This window comes from Manacus vitellinus, unplaced genomic scaffold, assembly GCF_001715985.3.
Source record: "Manacus vitellinus isolate BGI_N305 unplaced genomic scaffold, ASM171598v3 scaffold_35_pilon, whole genome shotgun sequence".
Lineage (NCBI taxonomy): Eukaryota > Metazoa > Chordata > Aves > Passeriformes > Pipridae > Manacus > Manacus vitellinus.
The window spans coordinates 7,393,158-7,405,785 of NW_021940498.1; the positions used below are offsets into that span (position 1 = coordinate 7,393,158).

The window sequence follows — 12,628 nt, forward strand, 5'->3', positions numbered from 1 at the left end:
CAGAATGACAATTTGCAAGGAGAAAAAAAAGTCAATGTTTTTTAAGAAATCATTTCTTTACAGTGGAACTGCCACATTAAAGGGGTGAAATTCCTTCCCCCCCCAAGTCCGAGTTTGAGAAGATAAGGCTGGAATTGGAGCTGAGAAGAAGCTGTTAACAAATAAAACCAAATTAAAGTGTATTTTTATACACAAAATAACAAAAAAATACAAGTGTATTTTTATACACAACCAAATTAAAGTGTATTTTTTGTAAGAAATCCTGTATCTTAAATCCATAAAATTATATATGCAGGGGATGGGACAAGAACATTCTGATTTCAACATCCAAGTCTCACTTAGAACTTTACACAGGAAGAAAATTTCAGTCCCAGTTCAGACCATCATTTTCAGGAGGATTTTCTTCTTATTTCAAGGGATGATATTAAACATTTTTGGAAGTTGGATGTTTTGGCTTTAATCATTCTACACTTTATAAAAATTCCCTCAAAAGCAAGGATGGAAATGAAATTATTTGAGCTATTTTTAGGACATTTGGTTGCCTTTGGGATGCTGTTACTCAACTAAGATGCAAAAGAGATCCCGCATTGAATGTTTTATATTCTTAATTCCAGGTCTCTTCACTAAAACATTGGCAGGTCTCAGCCACACTCCATTTCAAAATTACAATTTCAATGTCTTGGAGAAGACAGAGAATGAGTTAAACTGTGTATTTTTTTATTTTAAAAGCAACCAGCAAGACAAAATGGCAAATATTTGTCCCCCAAACAAAGCAGAGCAGAGTTGGATGAAGCCACCAAGGTGAGTTTTCCCTTTTCTCCCATTTATTTCTGAAATAATCCTGGTATTCTATTCATGCTTGTCTTGCACAAGAACTGTTAAAAGCAGTGTTGAATAATAATAATAATTTCTGATGAATAATTTTCCAGTTTAAACTCAGCTGTTCAAACTCATCCTCTCTGTAGCCACCAGGTACCAAACCCAGCACTAAGGTAAAAAAAAAAACAATTAAAGCCACACTTGTGAAGCCATGTGGGTTTCACTGACTAATTAATATCAGTCTCATCTGAATCATCACTGCCCAGGAATAATTGGGTCTTTTCAAACACAGGCAGCTCTATTTTTATGTGTTTTTAAACTGGAATCCCACGTTTGTGATAAACCAACCACCAGACTGGGGCTGGAATGAGATGATCTTTAAGGTCTCTTCCAACCCAATCCATTCTGTGGATCTTTGAAATTAAGTTTGTGTTTAGAAACATCAAATTTTTTTAATCAGATGATGAAACCCAACACTTCATGTGGCTCATTTTGCCTGTGCTGAGCATCAAACCCCTGGACAAATGCTCGGGAAGCTGCCACTGCTTTTCAGGAAACCATGGAGTGATGTGGAAGGCCAGGAATTTCCTTAATGGGTGGAGGGAACACAACAAAATTAGGGCTGATCCTGCAGCCTGAAACCCAAGAGATAAGGGGAAAGAAATGAAGTGAACAAAAATCATTGTGTTTGTGGAGTGATAACTTTTCTGTGGAGTCAATGGGATTGAATCCCAGCAATGGGATATATTTTCCTGTGTAGGAATCAAAGCAAAACCCCCAAATTAAAAGGGAGATCTGTATCAGAGATTCCACCCTCTCTCTGTTTTATTACACCCCCTATTTTGTATTTATATTAAAATAATTGATACACATTAACATATTTATATTAAAAATTAAAATTAAATTCTTACACCGCCCTGTTTTTATTTGCATTAGAAACCCTGTTTTATCCATCCCTGATCTGTTCTGCCTTGCAAACCACCTGCAACCCATTAATTTCCATCCCTTATTTTCTGTAACACACTCCCAACTTTTCCTCACTTCACAACCCAACAATAGGAATTCCAGAACAAACACACTGAGTGAAGCTTTCGGAGTGTTTGTGTTTAAAACTCGTGCCTAAAATCCACTAAATAAACTGGGAGATCCCACAAGTCTGGGAATTTTCAGTCGAATGGTTTTGGTCAATGAGGCTCCACCAAGTGCTTTAATTTTTACATGCAGAGAAGATAAAATGAATATAAAAAGGAAAGGTTGGGGTATGGAGAATTATAGATAAATTATCAGGAATTCTGACTATTTAGGCCTCAGTTTTCATCCTTCTGGGGCTGGAGAGGTGAAGAACAGAAGCCTCTTTCTGTATTTCAGCCAACAAGAGCAACAAATCTCCTTTTATGTGACAGTATTTTAAACCTGGTCTGAAACTCCAAGGTCATGAAGCCAACAACTGGGATCAGCTGGACTTGCCAGCTCAGCAGGATCCAGGTCCGGGACACGTCACAGCGTTTCCCAAGGACTTCCCAAGGACGTGAGGACAGGAAGGAAGGGCAGCAAAACCCATCCTTTTCAGTTAGCAGTTACATTCCACAGTGATTTTCCTTTAAAAATGCTGATTCCTGGGAGGAATTTCTCCAGGGCATCCATTTCTCCCCCATACAGAAAAAAAAGCTTCTTATTTTCCCTTCGCAGCTTTTCCATCTCCCTACGCTTCGTCCCCGCCCAAATCCTTCCTTCTCCAGCAGCATAAAAGGAATTCAGAGCTGGATTTGTCTGGATCTAAATTCCCAGCAAAGCCAAGATCAAAGCCCCAGCAGCGTCCCTGAACAACCTGCCTGGAGCAAGAGCTCCAGAAGAGTTTCTCATTCCCTGCAATCCCGGAGGAACAACTGCACAGTGTCTGCTCCCATCGGGGATTTGAAGGCTGAGGGCTCCCTCCAAACTGACGTGGAGCTGCTGCCCATCCTGCCTTTTGCAGGAATAATCCTGGTTTTTCTACCAAGCCAAATGTGGCAGGAGGGAAAGCTGCCAAGGAAAGATGAGGACAAAAACCAACTCCCTTCTCTGGAGCAAAAAGTTCGTGCTGGACTCACTCAGCCTCCCAGGGGAAAGGACCATCTAAGTTTTAGCTCCAGATTGGAAGTCAGAGGGAGAACAGCCACAGTTTGCACCCAAAGCAAAGCAGGGAGAAGCCAAGGCCATAAAATGATCCGTATCCCAGGACAATCTCACACAGCCAAAGCTGCCTGTATTGCTAAGTCTGGTTTAGGGAGAGCCAGATCCAACTTATCCTGGAAGTATCACTAGTTCTGTCTGGGAACATCTGAAACCCGGTGGGATCCATCCAAGTTTAGAGTCCTGAGCACAGGAAGGACGTGGACCTGCCACAGCAGATCCAGAGGAGGCCACGAAGGTGCCAAGAGGTTCTGAATGAAGAAGGTTTTAAGAGGCCCTAAAAAAAAGATCCTCAGACTAAATATAAGTCAGACTAAAATATAAGGACCGAGCCCAATTGAACTATTTTTAGGGATTTTTGTAATCCACACACAGGAGCAACATGTTCTTAAAAGGAAACCAGCTCAGAGTGACTTCAATAATTATAGAATCACCAAACAATGCAGGAAGTTATCCCCAAGAATAAAGGGAAAAGCATCACAGGGGCGATGCCAAAGGTAGAGCAGCAGGGAAGATTAATCCAGGCTTCCCAAATTCCACCTGGGAATTCCACGTGCCAAGTGGTCCATTCTCATTTATTCCCAAGGGAATAACACTCCCAACTTATGCCCCCACTCCTTCTAAGCACCAGTGGGTGAAGACAGATAATCTGAGTCTGAAGTCTGGAATTAAAAATACTGTGAAAAGTTTTTTTTCCCTTTTAAACAGATTCCCCCTAACCCCATCCCAAAGCCTGGCACAGAATCCCCATTCCAAGCAGTTTTCCTCACCAAGGATTGACGGGGTGGTGCCATTTCTTCCAGTAGCTGAGAGGATTTTATAAATCATTTTGTTATTTGATAGGAGACAGTGAGGGTTAAAGTTAAGCTTCTTTTCCAATTCATTCAACCCTGTGAGATTAATGTTCAAACCTTTCAAAACCCACTTAATTTCACAACATTAATGGTCAGATGTTGAAATCACACAGGAAGAGGTGTCCCAAGAATCTGGGATTTCTTGGCTACAAGGCTGCCTTTAATGCTTAGTCTTTGCTATTAAATTAAGACTTTCAGCAAAGTTAATTCATTGAAGGCCCTTTTAAACCTGAAATGGAGCTTTTAGACCCAAGTAAAGAAGGGTCTGTGCTCACTGTGAACACTGAGACACAGAATTCAGCGATTTGTACCTAAAATAGATCATAAAATATGTGTCATAATGTCACATGTTTCCAGTTGCAGTTTTTCACCCCCCCACCTGCCTCCCAAACAAAACCAGACCAGGTGCTTCCTGAGCTTGGTTCTTTCTCCTCCCGAGCTCCAGAGCAGCTCCAAGGCTCCTTTCTGGCAGAAGGAATATTTTGGGAACTGTTCTCATTGTGTTACAGCTTTGAAACGAGATGGCAAAGTTTCATTTCCTGTTCAGAATGAGCAGTTTTATGACGGCTGACAAAAGTCTCCCCAAGTCCTGAACCCTCAACGGTTTCTACATCAAATGTTTCAAAAGAAAAAAAAGTCTTAAAGTTTGCTGTTCCCTTCCTCAATTTGATTTCTCCTGGATTCCTGCTAAGCACCTCCTCCCCCATCTTAACCCTTACACCGCCTTCCCAGTGCCCTCTTCCTAACAGGGATTTGGAATGAGTTTTTTTGGCTTTCCAGTCATTTTCCTTGTTCTGCTGCCTTGCATTCAGCCTAAATCCCTGATCGCTCTCCTCCTCTGCTCTACCCTGGTGAGACCCCCCTGCAGAGCTGCCTCCAGCCCTGGGAACAGCAGCACAAAGACCTGGAGCTGCTGGAGAGAGTCCAGAGGAGGCCCCGGAGATGCTGCCAGGGCTGGAGCCCCTCTGCTCTGGAGCCAGGCTGGGAGAGCTGGGGGGGTTCACCTGGAGAAGGGAAGGCTCCAGGGAGAGATGAGAGCCCCTTGCAGGGCCTAAAGGGGCTCCAGGAGAGCTGGAGAGGGACTGGGGACAAGGGATGGAGGGACAGGACAAGGGGAATGGCTTCCCACTGCCAGAGGGCAGGGACAGGTGGGATACTGGGAAGGAATTCCTGGCTGTGAGGGTGGGGAGGCCCTGGCACAGGTTGCCCAGAGAAGCTGTGGCTGTCCCATCCCTGGAAGTGTCCAAGGCCAGGCTGGAGCAACCTGGAATAGTGGAAGGTGTCCCTGTTCCATGGAAGTGGATAATCTTTAAGGCCCTTTCCAACCCAACCCATTCTACGATTCTGTGATTATTTATCTTTATTCCTTCCCACGTCATTCCCACTCCCTGCACCACCAACACCAACCTCCCATTAACTTCCTCACATAAATCCATCCAGGACTTTTTCTGTGTAACCACCTATCCAGGAAATACCTTTCTTGAGCATCTGTAAAATCACACCATGTATTCTTCAGAACCAATCCTTTCCTAAAGTTATTTCTCTGAAAACACCAAAGGAACACTCCCTGCAAAGTCAGCAGCATTAGCAAGAAATACCTTATTTTACCAGGAAAAATGATCATTGTTTTAAGATAATTTAAGATAATTTAAGTTGCCCTGAGTTATAGATCAGAAGTGGCTAAGGTCAGGTTGGATTTGGAGCAACCTGGGATAGTGGAAAGTGTCCCTGCCCATGGCAGGGGGTGGGACTGGATCATCCTTAAGGCCCTTCCCACCCAAACCATTCCATGATGCTCTGACATATATACACCATGGATAGTGGTGGCAATCCCACTTATTAAGGCCAATAAACCTCCCCTGCCTGTGGTTTTGCCCCCAGAAGTTGTTTTATTTCCAGGGAAAGCCACTTGTCACCTCCCTACAAATATTTACTCGCAGCCAGCCAGAAAGCAAATGCTCCCAATTGGAATTAGCACATGTTCCATGGACTTTGAAGGAGCTCAAATAGAGCTCAGGGATCAACTGGGAATGGGACAAATGAGCATTTAAGGAAAAGCCTGAACGAGAGCCCCCAACTGTGTGTTAACGATTCCCTCATTTCCGGGGCTGCACAATCCCAGTTCAAGCAGGGCCTTAGTAAAGGAATTCATTTCCCCGAGGTCTGACGTGCAGGGAATTCCCTGGAAGGGAAAACAATGTGGGATCAGCTGTTGGGAAGCCTTCAGTGAGCATCCTGTGGAACACCGGGATCATGAGTTGGGCAAGGCCTCCCTTCGCTGTTCCTCCAGTCTGGAACACTCAGATCATGAGATGGGCAAGTGTCTCCCTTCCCACCTCCTTCATTCCCAGGAATAACACAAGGAAGCCACTCGCACTCCTTAACTGACTGCAAAGGAAAGCTCCTGTGCCCATGTGATGCTGGAGATGATGCCATCCATGGGTGGCTCAGCTGGAATTACAAAATGCTTGTGGCTCTCAGCTGACAAGAGCGGGAAGTGAAACAACAGTTCTTTCACTTACACCAGTCCCCTCCACGTTTTCAAGGGAGAATTACAGGATCTTGAAAGAACAGTCAGCACTGGATTAATAAAAGAGATTTATGGAAGCTCCAGTGACTTCCAAATTGTTTTGTCCTGGTGCCATTTTTTTGTTGAGGGACAGAATTTCCATTTAAATTTCCACTTCTGTCAAAAGGAATTCCCTGGGTGCTTCTAAATCATCCCAGAAAGCCTAAAACAAAAACGTGGACATAAATCGATTTCTAACAGTGATAATATTAGTTCTGTTCGTTCTGGAGGCTACAGAAATGTTCACCCATGGAAATGGCGCTCTTTTATTTATACAGGATACAGCATTCCTGGGATAACATTCCTGAGGCTTTCACCTCATCGACTTACTTCTCACTTCAAACAGAGCCACATGTGGAAAGAGCCTCCCTCACATCCTATTAATTTCAGGGAGTAAAACAAATTATTAACTGAAAGCCACCCAAAATGTTGAGTCATTTTTATAATTACTGCCAGTTTTAGTCGAATCTTATTTGTGCAATTCATGCTGGGAGCCTGAATTTACACTTGTTTTAAATGTTCATGACAAATGTTCAGGAAAAGTGCTGGATGACTGTGCTGAAAACAGAGATATCAACTGAGCTTCACAAAAACTCCTTAACAAAGGAAAAAACAGGGCTCATCAAAGCATGAAGGTTCTGGCACTGCTGGGTCATTGCAGTTACTCCAGTTAACGGCAGGAAAAAAAACCCAGAAACCAGAAATCAGGGAATTCCAAGGAGAATCTTTCTAGCAGAAAATGTTATTTTAAGGAATGACAGAATAACTGAGGTTGAAAGGGAGATACTGGTACAACCTCTGCTCAGAGTTGGGACAAATAGTTCAGGTTGCTCAAAGCTGTGTCCAGTTAAGCTCTGACCATCTCCAAGGTATCAGGGAATCCTGGAATATGCTGAGTTGGAAGGGACCCAGGAGGATCATCAATCCTCCCTGAGACACTGCCTGTGTCTGACCACCTTCATGGCAAAGCCTTGTCCTTATATCTAACCAGGGTTTCTTATATTTAACCAGGATTTCTTATATTTTATCAGGAAGGATTTCTTATATTTTATCAGGAAGGATTTCTTATATCTAACCAAGGTTTCTTATATTTAACCAGGATTTCTTATATTTTATCAGGAAGGATCTCTTATATCTAACCAGGGTTTCTTATATTTAACAACCAGGACTTCTTATATTTTATCAGGAAGAATTTCTTATATCTAACCAGAGTTTCTTATATTTTATCAGGAAGGATTTCTTATATCTAACCAGGATTTCTTATATCTAACCAGGATTTCTTATATTTTATCAGGAAGGATTTCTTATATCTGACCAGGATTTCTGATATCTAACCAGGATTTCTTATATCTAACCAGGATTTCTTATATCTAACCAGGATTTCTTATATCTAACCAAGATTTCTTATATTTAATCAGGATTTCTTATATTTTATCAGGAAGGATTTCTTATATCTGACCAGGATTTCTTATATCTAACCAGGATTTCTTATATCTAACCAGGAAGGATTTTTTCTCTCTAACCAGGAAGTTTCAACTTCTCCACCTCCTTTTGCCACCACATCCCACAAACCCCAAAGCCTGGCTCAGCCTCCTCCAGCTTGTGAGGGTGGGCACGGCTGCCCCATCCCTGGGAGTGTCCAAGCCTCCATCAGAATCCTTAAAAACAGGCAAGGATGTGGAAAGGCCACAATTCCCCTGGAATTTTAGACCTGTGGAACCAAGAGAGCAATGGTGGAACTTGTGCCACCCACGTGTGAGCAAAGAGCTGCTGCAGGGAAATGATGTAACACTGAGTTTCTATTTCAACCTGCCCTGTCATCACTCTCGGATCAAAAACAAGAGCCAAATTATACAATTGCACTTCCTCATGTCGAGCAAGCTGGAAAGTCCAGAAAAAAGCAGCAAAGGTGACTGAGACAACACAAAAAACCCCTCATGAAACCACAAAGACAAAGCACACCAGCTCTTGACACTGTTCTTCCAAGGCAGCCCTCAAGGACCACACGAGGCAGGAGGTGAAAGAACGGGTTTAAAAAAAGCAGAATTATTATTTTACACCTGCTGCTACTGCTTTATGGAAAATTTGTCAGCAGGCAGAAAAAATTAACAGTTCCCCAGTTCTGGCACAGGTTATCCCATCCCTGGAAGTGTTCAAGGCCAGGTTGGAGCAACCTGGGCTACTGGAAGGTGTCCCTACCCACGGCAGGGTTTTGGAACTGGATGATCTTTAAGGTCCCTCCCAATCCGAACCATTCTGGGATTCCATAAAATTAAGATCACACAGGTTTGCCAACAGTTTGCTGGGGTTTCTTTTTTGTTTTTTGGGGGCTTCTTTGCGTTTTTTTTTCTGTTTTAAATTTTGTAATGATATGATTATCCCCTACAATATCATTCAGGATGGTGAAGGAGTTTTTTAGCTCCAAAGCTGACTGTGTGTTTGGCACGGAGCTCCACGAATTACTCAGCTCCACAAAGTCCTTCTCACACCCCAAGGCAGATTTTTCTTTAAGAGATTTCAACTTTGAAACACGAGCATTCAGATTATGAAAACTTATCAGAGAAACAACATAAAATACTTCATTAAAACATTTTTACACTGTGTCAAAGACCTTGGCAGAGTCCTGAGCTCCTGACTCGTGTGCACCCACCTGCCATGAGCTGTCCCTCCTGTCACCTACAAGAGGGCACAGTTTGAAACCTCAGTTTTGGTTCCTTCTTTTTTTTCTCTCTTTACATAATCTCAGAACTATTTCAAGTGTCCAGGACACCTGGTTTGTTTGGTTGGGTTTTTTTTCCCCCACATCAACGTTGCCTCATTCTGAGCTGCTTTAGAAAGTCATTCCTTAAGGTGGTTTGCGAGGGGAACTCACAGTGGTGTAATTGGAAAAATTAAGACAGAACTGGTAAAACAGTAATTACCAATAGGATAATTGTAATTATAGGTAAAACAGGATAGAAACAAGTCTCAGTTCTGTTAAAAATGCTGGAAGTATTTTGTGTTTTCTTCCCAGGCATCCCTGTTTGACTTGAGATGGCTTTTGTGCTTACAAACACGGCAGAGCAAATCACTCTTTCTTTTCTGCACAAAAAATAAAGCAGCATATCCTAAACTCTTGAAAATCAGCAGGAGCTGTGTGTCACCAGGAATCCTGCCAGTGAAAATGGCCATTTGTGCCCCTTACAGAAAATGAAATGAGGCCATGGCGTGGGTCTGTGATTTATTTGTCCCAGGAGCAGCATTCCAGAGCCGGATCCAAGGAACAAACCCGGCTGCAGCTTCCTCTTGGGAGCAACCCAAGGTGTCCCCAGCCCAACAACACTTCTGCAAATACCTCGTGCCACCCTAAACCAACACTGTCACTGCAAAACATCCCCAGCCCTCCTTGCTTTTAATGCTTGAACCAACTTTTATTGGATTTTAGTGCTTATAAGCCACGTCTGTCCAGCCAAGGGATGTCAAACACTACCTGTCTGTGTTAATCCAGCTGGCACAGGATGCCAGAACCAACCTCTGACCTTCCAAAAGCACAAAAACCTTCGAGACAAATCACCCAAACTGCCACCTCTGACCAAGTGTCACCAAGTGCCAGCGGGCAGGGGTCAGATGGGATATTTTCACATCAATATATTGATATTTTCCGCCCCCAGAGGATGCAAAAGGAGGCTGATAATGCAGTGATTTGTTGTGATTTCAAATGCAAACAACAGACTTTTCAGCTGCCAGCTCTGATTGCACCACTTGGAAGGAGTTTTTAAAGGGCAAATTATTAAAGTTGGAAAATGTCAGTGTGTGAAATGCAACTCCACAAAGTGGGAACGACCTGATTTTACCATTTCTCTGTAACCCTCTTCATTCTGAGAGACGGGAATAACGTGCATTTAAACAATTCTGGGATGAGACTTAAAAAAAACCCACACAGTGAGCAATCAGATTTGAAGTTTTTAAGTGTGTCGTTTCCTATGACTTCAAGTGGCTGCTCTTGGCTTGACTTGGCCAAACGCCACAGGAATGTTCATCTGCTCTTCCCTAAAAATCAAGAGGGAAACCAGGATATTTAATAATTTTAGGTCATTAATCCCACCCTAAAGTGTTCTGAGGAGACACACATAGGATTAAGGGATAAAAAAATCCCCAGCCCAAGAGGAAAACACAGGTCTTACTTTACCAAATTCCTTTATCCAAGTGAGTTTTATCCACATGAGGGTGTTTTTTTTTTTTTAATTCCTTTATCCAAGTGAGTTTTTCAGAAAACAAAGGGATTAAAAAATCAAGTTGACAGCTTTGTTTTGAGGGCTTAAGTGGTACCAATACTGGACATTATTTCAGGCTCTACCTTCCCTCTCCTTGGAAAAGTCAACGTGGCTGCTGCAAACCGAGCCGGGATTTTGTCCTTTGCTTCCCAGATTTTCCCATTCCCAGCTCCCACGCCCGAATTCCCTTCCTTACCTTCATAATGTTCACTAAGTCTGTTTGATAGTAACGATCTTGGTGTGCATTGGCAGCTGCTAAAGTGAGGAGATAATCATTCCTGGCATGGATGGCCTTGGAATTACACTCGGATCGACGGGCTTTCAACTGCACCAGGAAAGGGAAATGAGAAGACAGGTAGAGGTGAGAAGTTAAACGACAAAACATGTCCATATAAATTAATTAACTGCATGTATTTGTATTAATATAATAAAAATTCGAGGGGATTAACAGCTGCACAGTTTTCTTTATACCATTTATATCACATCACATTATATATTATATTATATGTATAATATAGATATATATAAAGGGATTTCTGATGTATTTTTCCCTCATGCAACTGCAAGTATGGTCCTCAAAGAACAGTTTTAACTCTAATTAGAAAAAAAATTTAATTGCAAATCCAATCCTATATTTGTGCTCTGCCCAAAATGTGCTCTTAGCTCATCTCTTATTCCACCAATTTCCCTTCCAAAATATCCATAATTCAAGATAATTTGGCGCCTTTGCCTCATAAAATCAGCAGCAAAACACAAGTTTTTCTTCTACTCACCTTCACACTTGCCTTCTGTAAGCTTATTCTTGACTGGAAAAGACTAAGTTTGGACCTGGAAGAGGAATTAAAAGAAGGAATTATTGTCTTGGACCATTTCTTCCAAGTACAGGAAATACAGGTCGCTGCATTGTGCTGCAAAATTTTAATTGAAATAACTTTTTACACCCGAATTTTTATTTGTGTGAGTCTGAACAAAGCTTAAAGATGAAGGAAAACCTAAGAAAATATGCTGAGCTATTCACTGCACCCTCTGGAATATTTTGCACAGATTTGGGAACCAAATTTCAATCCATCCCAAAAGGGAAACTGGGTGGTGGCTGCAACTGGAGTCACTGGGGGGGTTGATGGATTTGGAGGCATTTGAACCATGAAAGGAATATTAATGCAAAATCAACAGCAATTATATTCCAGGAAGCTGGAAGAGTGTCCAGGTCCAAACGTGGATTTTTGAAAGCAGAATTGGTCTGATTTTTATATCTGAATCTACGAAGCATAAATTAGAGAAGGACTTTTTCTGCTGTTTCAAGGAGGGTGGTTTAAAAAGCAAATAAGAAAACAAAATCAAGTAAATAGGTCTGTTAATTCAAATAACACTCCAGAATGAATCCATTCCAAAATTCCCAAGCTTGGGTTTTTGGCTGGTTGGTTGGTGTTCCTTTACTTTCTTCAGGTATTACAGGGAATTTTATTGAAGTTCTTTTCATCAACCAACCCTCAGAAAGACAGAAAAAATCTCCAAATTGCATTCCCTGAGAGCAATTCTGAATAACTTCTAAAAATACAAATTTTTTAAAAAATTATAACAAGGGTGAGGCCAAATTCCAAATTGAAAACATGTGGGAGTTGCTTTCCTGGAAATAAGGAAATCAACCTCTTTAGGATGTCAAGGAACAGAAAAACCTCAAAAATTGAGCTTGAAAATAAAAGTAATGTCCTGTTTTCCCCCCTTCCAAATGGGCTGATCCCAGATTTGAGCTGTGTGGAGAGAAAATGAAACCTGGACACTTTAACATCACAAAAAGTGTCACTGGCACAGTGTCCTTTAAAAATGTGGAATTAGAGGAGTTAGTTTAACTCCATTCCTAAAGAAACCAACCCAAAGTTCTAATTCCATATCAGGGTGTGCTTAAATGGCTACAAAAATGTGTGTGTGTGTGTATATATATATTTCTTATATATATGTTT

The 12,628-nt window shown here is 41.9% G+C and overlaps 1 protein-coding gene across 1 annotated transcript in view; it reads right to left on the reverse strand.

The window, feature by feature from the left end:
- FCHSD2 (FCH and double SH3 domains 2) overlaps positions 1–12,628 on the reverse strand; it is a 111,272-nt gene that overhangs the window by 37,739 nt on the left and 60,905 nt on the right. The window contains exons 6-7 of the mRNA XM_029961469.1: positions 11,441–11,495; positions 10,864–10,992 (exon numbers count right to left, since the gene is read on the reverse strand). Coding sequence (XP_029817329.1) covers positions 10,864–10,992; positions 11,441–11,495 — 184 coding nt within the window. The remainder of the gene's footprint in view (positions 1–10,863; positions 10,993–11,440; positions 11,496–12,628) is intronic.